The 19155-nt window shown below is 47.0% G+C and overlaps 1 protein-coding gene across 5 annotated transcripts in view; it reads right to left on the bottom strand.

Annotated features, from left to right (window-relative positions):
* AKAP8L (A-kinase anchoring protein 8 like) overlaps positions 1–19155 on the bottom strand; it is a 30572-nt gene that overhangs the window by 9637 nt on the left and 1780 nt on the right. The window contains exons 2-13 of one of the 5 annotated variants that reach the window (XR_005721137.1): positions 15499–15573; positions 10969–11001; positions 10446–10686; positions 8193–8646; positions 8005–8101; positions 7850–7920; positions 7418–7481; positions 6492–6600; positions 4899–5040; positions 4701–4806; positions 4334–4464; positions 3212–3361 (exon numbers count right to left, since the gene is read on the bottom strand). Coding sequence is in view for 3 of the 5 variants with exons in the window: in XM_040240993.1 (XP_040096927.1) it covers positions 4334–4464; positions 4701–4806; positions 4899–5040; positions 6492–6600; positions 7418–7481; positions 7850–7920; positions 8005–8101; positions 8193–8646; positions 10446–10686; positions 10969–11001; positions 15499–15573 (1523 nt within the window). In the remaining 2 variants the exon portion in view is untranslated. Of the gene's footprint in view, positions 1–2889; positions 2976–3070; positions 4465–4700; positions 4807–4898; positions 5041–6491; positions 6601–7417; positions 7482–7849; positions 7921–8004; positions 8102–8192; positions 8647–10445; positions 10687–10968; positions 11002–15498; positions 15574–19155 lie in introns of those variants that run through there. The other 4 variants (XM_040240994.1, XR_005721136.1, XM_040240995.1 and 1 more) reach the window with 4 other exon arrangements.

Below are 19155 nucleotides of genomic sequence, written 5' to 3' on the forward strand. Positions count from 1 at the left end.
AATTTAATACCAATTCTTCACAAACTTCCAAACAACAGGAGGGAAAACTTCTCAACTCATTTTTTAAGGCCACTATTCAGTTCAGTTCAGTCGCTCATTTGTGTCCGACCGACTCTTTGCAACCCCATGAACCACAGTACACCAGGCCTCCCTGTCCATCACCAACTCCTAGAGTCCACCCAAACTCATGTCCATTGTGTTGGTGATGCCATCCAACCATCTCATTTTCTGTCGTCCCCTTCTCCTCCTGCCCTCAATCTTCCCCAGCATCAGGGTCTTTTCAAATGCGTCAGCTCTCCGCATCAGGTGGCCAAAGTATTGGAGTTTCAGCTTCAACATCAGTCCCTCCAATGAGGCCAGTATTACGTTGATACCAAACCCAAAAATATCACAAAAAAACATACAGACCAATATCTCATGAGTACAGATGCAAAAATTCTCAACAAAAAGCCAATTCAACAACATATAAAAGAATTATACACCATGGCAAAATAGGATTTTTCCCAACAACACCAAGGGTGGCTTAACACCCTCAAGTCAATGAAATATACTGTATCAATAAATAAAAAACAAAAACCACACGATCATCTCAATAAATGCAGAAAAAGCATCTGACGAACTCCCATACCCTTCCAGAATAAAAACACTCAACAAGATGCAACCAGAAGGGAATTCAACAACCAGAAGAGAACTCAATGACCAGACAGAGAGCACCTATGGGAAACCCACAGCTAAGCAGCGCACTCCATGTTCAGACCGATGCTCCCCCAGAGACAAGAGGAGGGGCGGTCAGACCGATGCTCCCCCAGGGACAAGAGGAGGGGCGGTCAGACTGATGCTCCCCCAGAGACAAGAGGAGGGTCAGGGAGGGACTTCTCTTCAAGGCTGTGTTGGATGTTCTAGCCAGGGTAATTAAACAAGGGAAAAAAAAATTAAAACAGCATCCATATTGGCAAGGAAGTAGTTAAACTGTAACTATCTCTATCTACAGACAACTGATATACAGAACTAAAACAATCCATGATTAAAATTAATAAACAACTTCAGTGAGGTTACAGGATACAGTATCAACAAACAAAAATCAATTCTATTTTGAAACAGGTACAAAGAACAACTCAGAAATGGAATTAAAGAACACAATTCTGTTTATATTAGTATCAAAAGAATGAAATACTTGGGAATAAACTAATAATCTCCCAAAATAAAAAACTTACACACTGAAAACTGTAAAATATTGTTGAAAGAAATTAAAGATTCTGAATAAAGCAAAGACATTCCATTTTCATGGATTGGAAGACTTAATATTGCTGAGACAGGAATACTCTCCAAACTGATATAGAAATTGAATATAGTCTCATTAGGACACCAGCTGGCTTCTTTGTAGAAACTGACATGTTGGTCCTAAAATTCGTGGAATCTCAAGGAACACAGAATAGCCAAAACAATCTTGAAAAAATAAAAAGGAGCAGAAGTTATAGGTGTCCATTTCTGATGCTAAACCTTACTACAAAGCTACAGTGTGGTAATGGCATAAGGATAAACACAGAGAATAACAGAATAAAGAGTCCAGAACTAAATCCATGGAGCTGTAGTCAACTGACTTTTGGTGAGAGCCATGGCCATTCAACAAAGAAAGAATACTTTCTTCTACAAATGATGTTGGCACAACTGGAAAATCACATGGAATAGAATGAAGTTGGACCTTACCTTACACCACATACAAAAACTAACTTAAATGCATTAAAAACCAAATTGTAGGAGCTAAAACTGTAAAACCCTTATTATAAGAAGACAAAGGGATAAATCTTTGTGACCTTTTATTTGACAATGGATTCTTAGATATGATACCCCAAGCACAGGAACAAAAGAAAAAAAATTTAGATAAACTGAACTTCATCAAAATTAAACTTCTGTGCTGCAAAGACACATCAAGGTGAAAAAACCCATGCCATGGGATGGGAGAAAATATTTGCAAATCATATGTCTGATTAAGGACTTGTGTCTAGAATATATAAAGAACCTTAACTCTTATAAAGACCACACAATTAAAAAATAAAGTATCTGAACAGACATTTCTTCCCTTCCAAGAAGACAGACAAATGGCCAAGAAGTCCATGATAAGATGCTTGACATCATTAGTCAGTTATCAGGGAAATGCAAATGAAAAATACAACAGATACAACTCACTGCACACCTGAATGACTGAAATCGCTGGAATCAAAAAGTCAGATAATAACAAGTATTGGTGAAGTACTGGTGACATATGAATAAATCAGAACTCACACATTGTTGTTGGGGATATATATAAAGTGGTACAGCCATTCTGGAAGATAAGCTGGCAGTTCCTCAAGAAGTTAAACTGTTACTATTTGACCCAGACATTCCACTCCTGTCTAAAAAAAACCATAACACATGTCCATACAAAAACTTGCATCATAATAGAATTATCCATAATAGCCAAGAGGTAGAAACAACCCAAATTCTAAAGCATGAATAAACTAAATGTGGTATATATCCATACAAGAGAATATGTTTAGGCCACACAAAGGGATAAAGTTCTGATACATGCTACAATATGGATGAACCTTGAACACATACGGAAGCAGCCAATCACAAAAGACCACATACTATGGTGACTGCATTTATCTGAAATGCCTAGAAAAACATGGAGACAGACAGTAAATCAGTGGTTGCCTAGGGCTTGGGGAGTATGGTGGTTACAGAGTGACAGCTATAAGGTATGGCTTTCTTTTTGAGGTGATGAAGATGTTCTGTAATTGGGCTGACAGCTACACAACTGTGAATATATTAAAAACTACTGACTTGTATACCTTACATGGATGAATTGTATGGTATGGGAATTGAGCATCAATAAAACTGTTACCAAAATTAATAATAACTAGAAGCTTTTTATTTACTTCTAAATCTGGCATTTTACAGAATATAGTATTTATATTTGAACTCTCTATAACCAACTACTTCTGGTGTCTTCAAAGTATCTTTTAGTACCCTTCCAATCCCCTCTATGGCTGCTGGTTGTTACAGCTATTTTTTTTTTTTTGCAACTTGCTTTGGAATCAGTTTGTATTTTACTAGCTATCATTCATTTCACCTAAATTTTCCAAGTTTTAATACCATGCACTATCCATTCTCTACAGTCTGCTCTCTGTTCTTTTTCAACCCTTATCAGCTACCAACACAAAAATCTCACCATGGCAAGATCCCTACAGCTTCTCTGTTGCCAAAGCCAACGGACATATTCTGTATCTTTTCAGATCTGTCAACAGTATAGCCAATCCCGAATCTCCTCCACCATCCCAGCCAGATCTCTAAGCCCATCCCACTGTTGAGAATCACTGCACTGAAAAAGACCAGAGATGAATTTGATGGGCATGGAAAAAGGTTGAGAAATGATTCCTTACACTCCTTGGCTGCTGCTGCTGCTCATAAGGTCTATCAGCATTGTCCAGAGTGATGGCAGCCAGGCCTCTCTTTCTAGCCCAGACCTGGCTCTGGGCCTCCTAGCTCTCTCCCTACTGCAAAGCCCCACCCAGCTCACCTGATCTCTAACAGCTGGCTCTAATTCAGGATGTCACCCATTCAACCAAAAGAACACCCACTCTGGCTTCTGTGTTAGGCCCTGGGAATACACTGGAATGCAAGACAGAATTTTTAAAACTTCTTGCCAAACTCGCTCCTTTCCTTATACCATATACTAGCCCACCCTCCTCCTCTTAGCAGCACCACTGTCCACCAGTGAAACAAGCCAGAAATCTGTAATAACCCAGACTTTCATCACTCCCTCATGCCGAACTCCTGTTCACCTTCTTAAACTGCTCTTCCATCATCTCCCAAGGCCCTTCACTGATCCCTCAACCTCCTTCCCAGAACAGGTGCCCAAAGTCTCTAGTCTAATACCAACTCTAATCCTACCAGTCCCCCACTCTGTTGCCTATAGGAGCAAGACCAGGTCCCTCAGCCCAGCCCTTGTGAACCTGAGTCCAATCCCTCCTCCAACACCACCTGTACCATATGCTTCTCCCTGTTTGGTGTCTGAACCTAATTTGGCCATTGGCCCTTATGCATACGCAGGTCCCCATTTCCCAGAGCCTACTTCTTCTTAAGGTCTGGCTCTGATGCCACCACCTGCCATGCAAAGTCCCTGATTCCCATCCCTCTGTAGCGTGGCTGATTGCTCTGGGCTGGAGATGTGTCTATATTCCTGCCCCCGGCAGCTCCTCATGAGCAGGTAGGGGTCATAACCCCAGCACCTCCCCAGAGGCCTAATCCAGTTAGCCCACAGGATGGTGGGAGGGCACTGGTGGCCACTCACCCTGCGGTTCCGGTTGTGATCCATGGTCTTGAGGTGCTTCTGAATGATCCCAAACTGCATGGGAATGAAGAGGTCACAGGCTGCACAGTGGGCTGCCTCTACCTTCTTCACAAAATGTTCCATGGCAATTTCTGTAGAGGGGAGAAGGAGGGAGTCGCCACTGGTCCCAGACACCTAAGAAAGACCCAGGAGTTGGGGGAAAATGCCAGACCAGCTCCTCACCTCACCCTGCCATTTCCACGTGGGCCTGAGGCTGTTCTCACTGACCCTCCCTGGGGGAACAGAGGGGTGTTGTGACCCTACTCTGAGAACCAGAGGAGGGAAGGCTGTGGTCCGGCCTGGTAGGACTGGGGTGGAACCTCCTCACCTTGTGTTAGATCTTGGTCTCTGTAGATCTGCTGGATCAGACCATCAAGGTCCTCCACGGTTTTTCTGAGCTCCTCTGTCTTCTTCGTCTTGTTGGCGACATATTCCTGCCGGATACACCAAGGAGATATCAAGCTTTGTGTGGGCCACTCTATGTCTGCAGGGTAACAACAGCTGTACCAAGCACTCCAAGGCTCACCTGCAGAAAGTCAGCTGTCTGCTTGGGGAGCTTGGTGCCTACATACTTAAAGTGTTCCTTGTGAAACTTGCTGTCAAGGTGGCTGGCCATCTCATCCTCATAAAAGGTGCGGTATTTGCAGAGAGAACACACAAACTGGATCCTGCCACAGGAGGGAAACACAGAGCTGAGACCAAGAGGGTTCTGGGAAAGAGTGCTGTTGCCTCACCCAACCCAGCTGTGAGCCCTGAAACAGGCCTTGCTCATGGGCCTCTGAGGTGTGGTCCCAGCAGGGGGACAGGCTAGGACCAGTGGGGTTGGGAGTGCAAAGGGACAGAACATCTGCAGGCTGCAGTTACTGCAATGTAGGGGACAGGGCAGGAGCTCTTCCTTCCCACAGGCAGGAGACTGAAGCCTGAGGCAGCAGCTGCTGCAACAGGCAAGGAGTCGCTTGAAGGTTGCTGGAGGGCCTCTCTACCGAGGCTGGGCAGGAGCTTGTGCACTTGGCCCAGCTGGGGAGCAAAAGGAAGGATGCCCTGGCATGAGCCAGGTGACCCTGAGTGCAGAGTGAAGTACGCAGTCCTGAGGCAGGGCCCGGAAAGGTGCTGCATCTTCCTTGTGGGGGCTGAGGGGCTCAAAGACCCAGCCCATCCTCTGCTCAGAATGCTTGGGGTAGTGTCGGGAGGGATGGGAGGCAAGCAGGCCTGGGCACCTGCTGCCTCATCTTCCTCTTCTGAGAAGAGACCAGTCTGAGCTGGAAGGAGGGCGCCCGCCCGGCCTGCCAGAGGGCAGCCTGGAGTCACCTGAGCGAGGTGCTCTGTCTGGGCCGCGTGTCCACAGCAGAAGCCCGGGGTCTGGGGCCTGGGCCGGAGCAGGCCGCCGTGGCAAGGGGCGGAAGAGGCCAGCCGCCACCGAGGCCTCGGGGCAGGTCCCTACCTCTGCCGGACGTCCTTATCTGGGCCACGGGGTCAGCTTTGTCTGGAGAGCCCAGGGGCCGGGCGCCGGCGAGGCTGAGGAAGGTCCAGCAAGAGCAAGAGTCTGAGGCGGAGGAGGAGGAGGCAAGCGCCAGTGCGGGAGCCCTGAGGGCAGACAGACCCGACCAAGGGGCGTGAAGGGCTCAGCCGCAGACAGGCCCGGCCTGACAGGGCCGGCGGGCCGGGCAGAGGGCAGGCCCGAGGCTGCCACAGCCCACAGGTGCTGCCATCTCTCCTGAGCGTGGTGACGGCCTCTTGGCAGCTAGCTGGGGTGGCACAGGCGCCTTGGACCTTGAGTCTCTGCTGAGCTGGCCCCCTCCCACAGGGGCATCAGGCCCCCAGTGCACCTTGGGGCTCATGTGCCAAGTGACCTAGCGCCGGAGCTTCTGGGCAACGGTGCTGAGCAGTGTCAGATCTCAGGCCAAAGTCGCTAGCGGTCGCCAGGCGGCCGCACAGGGGCAGGGGACGAATCAGGCCTTGGGAGCTGGGCCTGGCGGAAAGCAGGGTCCATGCACGGCCGAGCAGGTGGCGGCTCCCAAGGGAGGCCAGAGGGCGGTGAGGCAGCAGAGCTATGGCCCTGCTCTCCTGGAGGCAGCCCCAGAGCGAGGCAGAGGCAAAGGGGTGGAGGGAAGCTGGTTACCTTTCCACCATGCGGTCTCGCTGCCGCTTTTTCTGCTTGTCCAGGCTCTTTTTGCCTGCCTGCAACTTGCGCTTGGCCTGGCCACTCTCATCCTGGGCGCTCAGGACCCCTGTGGGAACAGAAGGATACGGCTACCAGTCTGTGGCCTCTGGCTGGATATCCACTGTCTACTCCAGGGGTCCATTCTGAAAGCAGCTGTCCGAGCAAGGCCTCTGGCTGCGAGCAGGACCGGGTGCCCTGGGATGGGTGGGGAGTTGACCCCACCACGTTCCAGGACATCCACACTCTGCAGAGTGAGCCACAGGGAAGCTGGAAGGTAAAGAGAGGCTGTCTCAGTGGGGATACTGGCAAAAGTTCAGAGGACCCAGGTGGCAGAATGCAGGAAGGCCTCAGGTGGGGCCTGAGTGCAGCACCCAAGGGTAAAGGCCCCAAAGCTCACATGGCCCTGCCCACCCACACTGGGTACCGCGGCAACAGTAGGCTGAGGCTGGATTTAGGTTAGGTACCTGCTGGCGCTCATCACTCGAATAGGGAGACACGGACTCCCAACAGTGGCTGTAGAGGTGCTAAGGGAAAGGACACGCAAACCAGAGCCGTAAAAACTGCACCAAGGGTCCCAGCTTGGACACCAGCCACTGAGGACTCGGAACTGCATGTTACTAAGGGCCTGAAGGGGTTGCACCTGGGGTTCCCCCACACTTTTGCTTGCCCCACCCACCTGAAGGCAAAACCAGTGTACTGTCTGAGATCAGGGCCAGAGTAGGAACCAGGCAGAGGAAGAGGTTACTCCCTACCAGCACAGAGTCAGCCACACAGGGACGATCCAAGTTGGGCATATTTCTGCCAAAACCCTGCCCTCGGCTGGCCCCCTCCCGCCACAAGCATCTGGAAAAGCCCCCAGTGCCCGGGCTACTCAGAAGACTCACCCTTCTCTGCATCCTCTTTGCCTCCTTCCTTCCCCTCCTCTTTTCCCTCTTCGTCTTCTCCTTCCTAAGACACAATTTCAGACAGTCAATGTTAAAGCCTTTGTAGTTGCTCCTAACAGCTGTAAATGACAACGCCCTGTACCAGGCCAGGCATAGAGCCAGGCGCCTCACATCCTCCCAGCAGGCCTTGCACAGAGGGCTCACTGGGCCATGTTCTGAAAAGGAAATCCAGCCTCTGGTCAGGTGGCTGCCAGCAGCCTGTGTCTACCAGACCTTCACTTCCCTGTGCTAATCATGTCTGCATACAGGGATAACTCAGGCTGGCCTGTGGTTCTTGGGAGAGGCCTGCTCTGTGGTGCCGGGGCTCAAGCAGCCCCCTGTCCGCAGGCCTCACCCACAGACAGACAAGAGTGCAGGGCTGGGGCCACTTACTGCTCTAGAGCCCTTCTCCACAGTGTCAGCGCCTTCCGTGCCCTCTGCAGCTTCCCCCTCTGTGCCCTCGTCTGAAAGGCAAGAGGAAGCAAGCTCAGTGCAGGAGTCCCATGGGGCAGAGGGCAAGGGTCTATGGGCCCAGCATCCGGGCTCACCGTTGTCTGAATCACTGTTATCAGAGCAGTCCGTCCGGGTGGCTTTGCTGTCTGGCTCGTCAGGACTGCCGCATTGCTTTCTCTTCTTTTTCTTGGTCTGGGTCAGAAAGAGGGAATAGGGTCAGGGTAAACAGCTTCAGGCCCTTCACTTTCTCAGTCACAGACCAGGAGGGCCCCCTTTCACTCACCCGGAAGTCAGCCGTGGTCCAGGTCTTCCAGGTCCGCCTCATCTGCTTCATGCCATTGCCAAACCCAAAGCCAAAGCGGGAGCCACCTGGGAAGGTGCCCCCGCCACGCATGCCCTGGAACATGCCGTACTCAGGGATGATGTTCTGGGAGAAGAGGGAGGGCAGCCGGGAGGCACCAGGCATGCACTGGCCCCGGGCCCCCATGGGGTCTTCCCACATGCGCCCATAGCCCGAGGCCATCGGCCGGCCACTCCGGGAGTCCCGGGCCCAGCCCTGAGCCCGTGGGCCAAAAGTGTCGCTGCCACGCATGCGGAACTGGTCGCGGTAGGCATCGTACTGGCCCTCGTAGGCCATTTCCATATCAGGGTCGAGCTCTCCGTAGTCATAGCCCGACCGGTACAAGTCACGCTCGCTCAGGACGGCCCTCGAGTCACAGGCCTCGTAGGAATCATACCTGCAGAGGCAGATGACAAGCATCAAGGGGGCCTCGGGTCCCCTCACCCTTCTGTTCCTGCCTTCCAGCAAACCTCCCCATTTCAGGGACGGAAGACCCACTCCAGCACTACCCCAGCCCATCGTAGAGGACCAATGTTCAGAAATGCCAACTTAAAAGGCTTCTTGGGGCAGACTTCTAGAAGCTAGCAGGTCCCCTCAGCTCGTGTCCCCAAGCCTGCACATGACCACACGCCAGCTTTCAGACCCTAAGAAGGACTGACTACTAGGGTAGAGTAGGTCTCAGGAGAAGAGCGGGTCCACAGGAAATGTGCATGTGTCTGTGGCAGTCACAGTGCCCAAGGCTGTTCCTCAAGGGGCAGAGCCAAGCAGCCCGGCATCCCGCAATACATGGGCAATCCAGCGCATCAGTGTTTTGTCCACTGGGGCTGGTAACATCCACAGGAAACCTCAAACCCCCTCATCACTGAAAACAAAAAAAAAATACAGAACGTTTGCCAGCAAAGACACTGCAAGCTTGCCCAATGACAAGAACAGAACTCTTATGAGCTCGTATCATCCCTGGTGCCCAGGACAGGGCATCACAGCCTACACAGCAAGTGGGAAGGCAAGCCAGATGTTCTGACTGTGGAATCAGAGACAGCTGTTCTAACCTCGGCTGCAGCCCATAGGCCCAGGCCCCACATGTCTCTTTGCCAAAGCTGGGTAGTTAAGAAGCACCAGCAGCATGAAAGAAGAGGCCAGCACGACCCAACTGCCACTCTGTCTCTGAACCCTGCTTTCCAGCTTTAGGTTGCTGCAAGACGGTACACAGGCAGCTGGCACCAGCAGCAATGTCAGCCCAACCACCCCCCCACACCCACTGCCCCGCCATCTGGCAGCCTCAGATACAACACAATGACTATCAGGCAAAAGGAGAGGGGATGTGCTGGGCCTCCCCCAATACTTTCTGCTTGCTACCCTAGTGCTCCTGGGGCCTCACTTGGCCCTATCAGTGTCTGGCCAGACCCCTCCTTACTCTCTCCCATCTGTCACCTGGAGCCATTAGGCCACTTCACTCCATCCTGTGGTAGAAATACAGGCCCTTCTCACTGAAACCTCTCACTAGGGAACAGAACTCCTGGGCCAGCACCAGATCAGACAAGGACAAATCTGAAGGCAGATCTGAGTGGAAGGCCTAGCTCCCGTGTGCCTCTGGGCAAGAGGTGCAACCCACAGGCGCTTCACTTTCCTCATCTACAAAGTGAGGACATCAACAGCTCCCCACAGGGGCACTTCTGAGGCTCAACAGCTACACATTGATAAGGCACCGAAGGGTGGCCAGGATGTGCCCCCATCTTTCCCGTGCCTTATGTGGGACGGCCCAGCTCACGGTGCTCAGCCCAAGGGCTCACCCCATCCTTCATACACAACTGAAATGGTCCTGCTCTGACAGAGTGCAGGGTGCCAAGTACTGCAAGGACTTCAAATGGCTGTCTCCAGAGGGAAGAGTCATTCAACAATGACCCTGAGAAGAGCCACTCAGAGGTCACAGTGAAACCAGCCCAGAGTGGGCTTGCTCAGCCCTCTGCAAGCTGGAAAAGAGGCTCACCACCAGGCAATGGGTGAGGATGGAGGGAGGACAGGACACAAGCCAGAGAAGGCATGTGAAACAGACCCTACACAGTCTCTGGGAAGCCCTAGCAGTATGGCAAAGAAGGAAAAAGCAGACAGATATAACAGGAAATTCAGAAGGGGAGACTGCCAGGGGGCAGAGGGTGACCCTGCAAAGTCTCCGCCCCTAGGCTGGTGCCCACTCACCTTTCTCCACCTGAGCCGTACACGCCTCCTTGTATCATGTCTGTCTCCAAATGCGGCACCATATCTAAGCGTTGGTTAATTCTGGACAAAACGGAATCAGCACTGGCACTACCCATGGCACTAGGGTTTGCATTTGTGTCAGAGTTAGGCATTTCCCAAGAGTTTGAAGTGGCCATACCATACCCATAGTTGGTGGTGTTATCCTGGCCATAGCCATAGCCATAACCATAGTTCTCGTAGCCTGCAATGATGGAGACAGAAAGACAGACAGACAAGATGGAGGGGGCGAGGAGAGACAGACAAACACAGAGACAAGGACACCTTTGGTCACAGAGACAAGCCTGGATCTTAGCCACCCAAGGCTGGATGGGCCCAGCCTTCTGGGAAGGAACAGCCAGCCCCAGTGCACCTCGGACCCCCAAAGGCAAGCCCCATCCTGAAACCTTGGTTAAGCTGCACAGTGGCAGAAAGACTCAACCAGTCCAATCCCAGGGGAGAGAAGAGTGATCATGGGAATACTTGCCTCTGTTTGTCCCAGAGTTCCAAGTTCCATATCCTACAAAAAAGTAAAAGGGCAATTGTATCTATAATTGCTTATAGTACGATGAGAGTCTAATTCCGGCATAAAAACAATGATTCCTAGAACCTGAGCGATTATAGGAGGCTGAACCTCCCCTAACTGAGAAGCCTTGAGCTTGAGAGCACTATATAACTGACCCAGGCCACATGTTGCCCTGGTGCCCGATCTTTCGTGGGTCTGACCATCGGCTATTTAAGGAACTCCCCACTCCTAACACTCTCAGGGAAGGAATTTGGCTTCTATATGGCTTCTGCAATAAGTCAGAATTGGAAGATTACTCTGGCTCTTGGCTAAGCACCAATGAGAGGAAGAGTAAAGCAGTTCTGGTGCCTCACACTGATTCCATGCTGTAAAAGAAGCTCAGCAAAGAGCTCATATCCACTCCAAAATCCTGTCAATCAGATCACCCAACAAAGCCATCTGGAGCAGAGAAAATAACCACCCTACTCCTTCAAATGTCTGCCTTAACAGGGAGAACTATCAAGCCATTGAACTGTGTGAGTGTGCTGTGCTGGAAAACATAAGCAGAGGGAAACACAGGACGCCACTCTTGAGAAGAGCTGATAAAAATACAGTTTGGATTATAAACTAAATGTACTTTGGATTTTTTTACAGCACATAAGAAAAATTCTTTCCTTTGAAAACATAAAGCCATTGAAAACTGACCAAGTGCAAAGCAAAGGGCAATCTCTGAGTCGAGCACGATTCTTTCCCAAGGAAATGCATGAGAACAGGCGACCACTTTCCCAGTGTCTCTGGTAGGACCTCAGAGTTATCTCCTATTCCACAATGTCTACCTTGCAGACAGACAGGTCATACTTGTCCCAGAACAGAGAGAGGACCAAACCTTAGCGAGAGGGCAGCGTGATAAACAGAATCCAGCCATAGGAAGGCAAGAGTGCATACACTGAGAAGATGAATCAGAGTGAACATGCGTGGGGGCAAGCTGAGATCTTATATTCAAGTTTCCCCTCGATCTACTGCATAAATGAATAGGGAGACACCGGAAACCAGCAAGGACCTTGAGCTGAACACTAATGAACTGTGGACATGCTAGAGCTTACAAAGTAAAAATCCTCTACAGCTGGGGAAACCAAAGCAGGGGCTTCTCATTCGTTTGTTTATTCAATGATTATCATGCTCAGAGCACACAGAACAGAGGCTAGCAGTCCCAGGCACTCCTCAGGCCCAGAGCACTGTGTGGTAAAGCAGACCCTAAATAATTAGAGAGCAGCAAGGGACAGCAGGTGGAGATCATGCAAGGAGTGAGTGGTGAATGAGGCATTCAAACAGGCAAGAAGAGTGGCTGGCACAGCCACACAAGGAATAATGCACACTTAGTCCCAGCAGCTAAAAGGGTCTGGCCACGTGGCTGTCTGCAACCAGGACGGTGGACACTGGCTATTCAAAAAGAGACAGGACTGGGAGACAAAGGCAGCCCATCGAGGCTATGCCTGAGTCCCGAATACGGTGTCCCTGCCCCACTCCAGGCTTCCACTACTGAGGACTTGCCAGAACAGCAAAGAAGCACAAAGAAAGAAAGAAGAAGCAGTAGGCATAACTCTGAGCATAAGCACAGGCTGGTGGTTCCTATGACAGCGGCAGGCAACCACTCTCCATGTGCTACCTGCTATGCCTAAAGCAGCCCTGGTGGGCTCCCCGCCAGATCCTCTCAGGGGAAATCTTCGTCTACACTGTGTTCTCTGGTGACTCCCTTGCAAAAGAACACTGGAGTTCACCTCATCTCAACAGAGGAGATGAGACGATAGCTGACAGAGTATTTTAAGAATGTAATTTATTTTTAAAAAGGAAACCAAAAAAAGAAAGAAGAAAAAAAAGTAAAGGAGCTGGTTGTAGCAAATATCTAAAGAGCAAAAATAGAAAACTATGTAAATGTTTGACTTTAAGGTAATAGTTAATCACATTATGGTCAACCTACTCAGTGATATCACATAAGCATCAAAAAATAAACTACTAGGCCTTATGCTGCACAAGGAAACGCTCTAACAGCACAACAAAACAAATTCTAGCCACCTGTAAGATATTCAACTACCTAAAATAACTATGCTGACAAGTATAAATGGTGGGACCTTGACTGTTTTTCAAAATGTTATTTAAATGTTTTATATTAGTCTTACAATTTAAGCCAGAAGTAAAACTATTCCTTCAAAACATGATGTAAAACTTCCCCCCCAAAAAAAACCCTACACAAAAAAGTTACTAGTGGAAAAAAAGTTAACTTGTAAATAAGTGAGCTTAGCAAGGCTTATTACAAGGTCAACATACAAAAAGAAAAAGAAAATCAAATTTCTACATAACAGCAATGAACAATTGGAAACTGAATTTTTGAAAACTATCATATCCCATACCATTAAAGACATGAAATGCTTAGCTGTAAACTGAACAAAATATGTGCAAGATTTGTGTGCAAAAATGACAAAACACTAAAAAAAAAAACCAAAGACATGAACAAATGAAGTGACATACTGTGTTCACATATTTTAAGGCTTAATACTATTAAGATTTCAATTCTCCCAAACTATAGATTCCAGACCATTCCACTCCAAATCTCAGGAGAAATTTTTATAGAAATTGACAAACTGATTCTAAAATTTATACATACAAGCTAAGGAACAAGAATATCCAAGTCAATTTTGGAAAAAGAATAAACCTAGAGGACTTATATTCACAAATTTCAAGACTGACTATAGTGATCAAGACAGTAAGGTACTAGAGGAAACTTAGGACATGCAAATCAATGAAACAGAATTAGAATCCAGATACAGACCCACACATATACATTCAATTAATTTTCAACAAAGGTAACAAAGAATCTTGACTTATATTGTATACCTGGTAGAAATATTAACTCAAAATCACAAAATAAATGTAAAACCTAAGACTATGAAGTGCTTAAAAGAAAATCTTTGTGACCTTGGGTTAAGTATAAATTTCCCAGTAACAATTGGGGGGACTTCCCTGGTGATCCAGTGGTTGCAAATCCGCCTTCCAAAGCAAGCAGGGGACTTGGGTTCAAACCCTGGTCAGGCAACTAAGCTCAAGAGTCATAACTAGAGAGGCCCATGTGCTACAATCACTGAGCCCATGAGCGCTAGAGCCTGTGTTCTACAGCAAGAGAAACATCTCGCAACTAGAGAAGCTCCTGTGCTGCAACGAAGAGTCGGTGCAAAAAAACAAAACCAAATCAAGACTGGGTTTTTTCTGGCAGTCCAGTGGTTAAGACTCAAGCTTGATCTCTGGTCAGGGAATTAAGAGTCCACATGCCACACAGCACAGCTGAAAGATTTTTAAAACAAACAAAAATAAAAGACTGATGAACTGGACTTCACCAAAATGAAGAATTTGTGTTCTTCAAAAGACACTATCAAGAGAACAAATAGATAAGCTCTAGCCTGAGAGAAAATATTTGCAAATGGCACATCTTGTAAAATGTTTTGGACTAGAATATATAAACCTGAGAGAAAATGGTTCAAAAAAGATGTGTAATTTGGAATTATGTCTAATGAAAAGGGTTGAGGCAGGGAGGGCAGGACAGAGAAGCCATGCAAACAAAGTTTCTCCTCCTTATGAACTATTTGATACCTCCTTACTCATTTTTAGAACATTTTTTTAAGTCTCTCTCTCCCCTGGGACAATCTGACAATCCTTTAGGGAGTTTTACTTATTTCCACTTAATCAGTGACTCCTGAGAGAATGTGATTGTGTAGACTCAGTCTTTCCCTAGACCTTGGCAGTATAACCAATTACCCATCTCAATAATCAAGGCAAAACCCTTTGAAGAAAGCTCCTTCATGACAGAGAACTAGGGTCACAGTCACAAACCACAGAGAAACAGCTTTACTGGCAGTTTTGGACTGCTGACAGACACCAACAGAATATCTATGGATCCTTCTGAATTAGAGATTCAGCGTGTCTGTCCACAATTGAGAAAGCAATGAGAAACTTTCTCTCAACCCTGTGTGTGAGGAGCCTACCAGCCTGACTGTGTCTCTAAAATCCATCTAGATTCAGACAGGCAGCCTCTCCTACACTGGAATCTCATGCACTACCCAGGGGTTAAGTTAATGGCTTGGTTTCTGCTCACACCAATCCTTTGGACTTTGATTGGCCACTCTCCTCCCCAGACCCTCCCTCAAGGGGATTTTCTGAACCTACATCTTTGTCACAGGCCACAAGTACTTGTAACAGTTTGTCAAAGGGTCAAAAGAACCAATCATATACAGCCAAGAACTCCAGCTTGCTCAATAACAGACATCTTTCCCACAATTGCCCCCAAAGGGCAATTCTAACCCCCCGTAGCTATTCTAAGAGCCCACCGTACCATTTCACACAAGTTTGCATCTGGAAAAGACAGTGTGACAGCAATGTTAAAGGCAACTAATAAACCAGTGGATTGCTCTGCCACTAGAGAGCAAAGCACACACCCTCCAGTTCCCAGGGGTCCACACTTACCATAATCACAGGTGGGCTGGGCACTTGTGTCTGAGTACGTCGACTGCAAAGTGGTTTCAGATCCCTGGACAAAGCCTAAATATACGTACAGTGTGGTTAATTTCTCCAAACAAGCCACATGAAAATGACCTAAGACTACCTTTCAGTGGAGACTGCCTGGCAGACCCTCCCCTCACTGGAAAGCCACCAAAACTTTTGGTTTCTGAACACCTCCAGAACATATCAACCAAACGAAAGGCAGGCTATATTTAACTTGTTATGTCAGAAGAGATGGATAAACATTTTTAAACCTTTAAACCAGTACCCTGTTTTGATAAATGGGTACCCAAATTATTGAGGTAAATGAAGAAAACATTTATGTCAAATCACTGAAAGGTGAGCTCCAAATCAAAAAACAATGGGGGTTAATTCTGAACAATGTTAAGGTAAATAATACGTATTCCATTCCCCCAAATCTAAAGCTTATATATATTTTTCAGTTTCCCATTTAAAAAAAAAGTGTATTACAATTACCTCTTAAATGTAATTACTTGGGGTTAGCATGTTTACATCGAATAAGCATTATAGATTATATGTATAATTTCCAATCTTCTCAAATCTTATACTATTTCTCAACTTCTAATGAATTAGTAACAAGTAAGGAAAATCTGAACTTCTACCAGAAACTACTGGTCTCAAATGCTGATTATCTTTTAATCTATACTTTTAAAATATTTTTTAAGTGATTTGCCCTTAGCACTGAAATTATGATAGACACCATAAGAGGCAACATTTGCCTGTTCCCGTCAAGATCCAACTCATGACCTAAAAATTAAAGCCAGCACCTCCAGTAGCTTGTTCACAATAAAACCATACACCAAGTGCCTTTCCCTGGGCAGGCATTCAAGTATTTGCTGACACTCTTTCTATTTCTCTTTTTTTTCCAGTTCATTTCTGAAGACCATAGCAGCAAACAGGACAGCAACAGCAGCCAACACTGAACAAGTGTTTTTCCTGCAGGGTGCTAAGAGGCTCATCTGCATTATTTCGCTTCATCTTCACCACAGCCAACAAAAGGGACAGGGCCAAGATCCCTTACCCTGCCAATTCCAAAGTCCAAAAAGGTCTGAACACCAAGTGTTTTCGTCAAATGTGGTATCAACATGCATTTTGGGAAAAACTGACCCATGAGGACATTCTTTATCTTTCTTCATTTAATTACAAGGTGCTGCCCCAAACCCCCGGAGAAGGCAATGGCACCCCACTCCAGTACTCTTGCCTGGAAAATCCCATGGACGAAGGAGCCTGGTAGGCTGCAGTCCATGGGGTTGCTAAGAGTCAGACACGACTGAGCGACTTCACTTTCACTTTTCACTTTCATGCATTGGAGAAGGAAATGGCAACCCCTTCCAGTGTTCTTGCCTGGAGAATCCCAGGGACAGGGGAGCCTGGTGGGCTGCCATCTGTGGGGTCGCACAAAGTCAGACACGACTGAAGCGACTTAGCAGCAGCAGCAGCCCCAAACCCCACTGCAGGTGTCGTGCAATGTCCTTTGAAGCTAGAATTCCAAAACACACCCAGCTCCAAGGGTTTCAAACAAAGATCAGTGGATCCACACTTTACTTCCCAGAGGAGGGAACTGAAACTGGGCACTGGGGAATAAGAGAGCTGGTGACAGAAGCATATAAATCCAACATTTCCTGTATTCCCTAATTAAAGAGGGCACACGGGAATGATTTCCTCCAGGGACCCAGGACCTTCCTGAGATGCCCAAACTGTAACCCTGATAATACGTAAGAAACACTGAAAGTAATCTAAAGAAGGTTCACCTGTGGGGAAGGCTCCCAATGTAAGTACCACCTTACACTGGCCTTTTCCACTGTTTGCTCAACTAGCTTCTGGAAACCTGTTCAGCAATAGTGCCACTGGCAAAACAACTCTAGACTTTAGGTAATATGGTCTGAAGGTACTGCAGCTGCAACTAGAACCTACCACAAGCTAACAGGAATACATACTGGAACACAGTATTAAAGCTATAGAGCAAAAGATCTATGTATATTCAGGGGAGAGGGCCCTGATTCTTCCTTGAGAAAAAGGAAAGATAATTCATCAATGCATCAAACCTTCAGAGTTCAAAGGCAAACTCAGCTCTAGTTCTGTCCTCTCTACATTAATATTCTGTGCCACAACACTGCCCCCAGGGCAGAACCTTCTTTAGCCAGTTAAGCTCCAATTATGAACCAATTCTTATCTGGCTGAGTATCGATCTTGTTTTAGTTCAATTTTTCAGCTTGACTAAGTTCTGAATGAAAAAATAAGCTCTGAGTGAAAAAATAAAATAAGCAAATTTTTGGTCCTATAAAGTGAAAGGTCAGACAATGTGTTTATAACTGTGTTATCACAGCCCCTCCCTCTTGGCCAGGCTCTCTGGTATCTTTTTTTGCTCAAAAACACACAAAGCTTCTCAATTTTATTCTTTTCCTTCTTTTTTTAGAAGGGGATTCTTTGAAGAAATAATAGTAAGTGACAAAAACTGGAAGACAATAGGAAAGAGGTTAGGTTGCTGCCAACCTCTACTAGCCAGTGAAAATCAGCCTCCAAGATGGCCTCCAATGATTCTTGCCTTCTGACATCATGTTGTCTCTTCCCAAATAAAAGGAGGCAGTTTAATTGAAAAGATATTGCAGAAATGACCCAGTGCAACTTCTGAGGCTTCCACCTTATTCTTTCTCAGATTATTCACTCTTACTATAAGCCAGCATATAGTAAGGACCCTCTAGTAGGCCTGTGGAGAGCTCCGGATAGTATAGAAATCAATAGCCAGCATCAACCTGTCAGGCACATTAGTCTGAGTCACCTTCAGCCCAAGTTCAGCCTTCAGATGACTAAGGTCCCAACTAACATCCAAAATGTAACCTTATGAGAAATCCCAAGCCAGAGCCATCCAGCTAAACCACCTGTGCATTCCTAACACAGAGAAAATATATGAGATGATGAATGTTCCTATAAAAAGACTGGTAGCATTTCAGACCTTTGTTTAAAGATCTGATTCTGGATTTTTTTGTCCTGTATTTCCACTGCTCCTATCTTCCTCCCCTTAGTGGTAGAGACAGAACCTTCTTTCTCAAGTATACATAAAAAATTAGGTTAAAAAAATTAGATAAGTTATCAAAAAGATACATTTTAAATCACCTTCTACCCTTACTAATAATGGTAACATTTGCTTTAAGGCCTCCAGAAATTCTCCTTAAAGGCAAAGAGTTGTCTAAAATGTGACATAAAATACCTGACATTCATTCATTCATTTATTTATGACAGCACCTCCTGACATGTGGGGTCTTAGTTCCCCCACCAGGAACTGAACCAGTGTCCCTGCAGTGGAATCTTAACCATTGGATTACCAGGGAAATCCTTATATGCCTCTGACTTTAGTGATCTGCTTTTTAAAAGGGAAAATCACACATTATAAAGCGACTGTGGTTTTCAGTTGGTCAAGATCAAGCGAAAACTAATCATAACCTGATTAGCCTGGCTACCTCACTGCCAACTCAAACACAGAATTACAGCCTACAAGATATGGAGCTGATATTCAAACATGACCATCTGTGACCTCTATACATTAGTTTCCTTGTCTCTGAAATTAAATGGATCATTATTAAGCTACCCCACAGCACCCAA

The sequence above is a fragment of the Oryx dammah genome, unplaced genomic scaffold, assembly GCF_014754425.2.
Source record: "Oryx dammah isolate SB20612 unplaced genomic scaffold, SCBI_Odam_1.1 HiC_scaffold_5, whole genome shotgun sequence".
NCBI lineage: Eukaryota > Metazoa > Chordata > Mammalia > Artiodactyla > Bovidae > Oryx > Oryx dammah.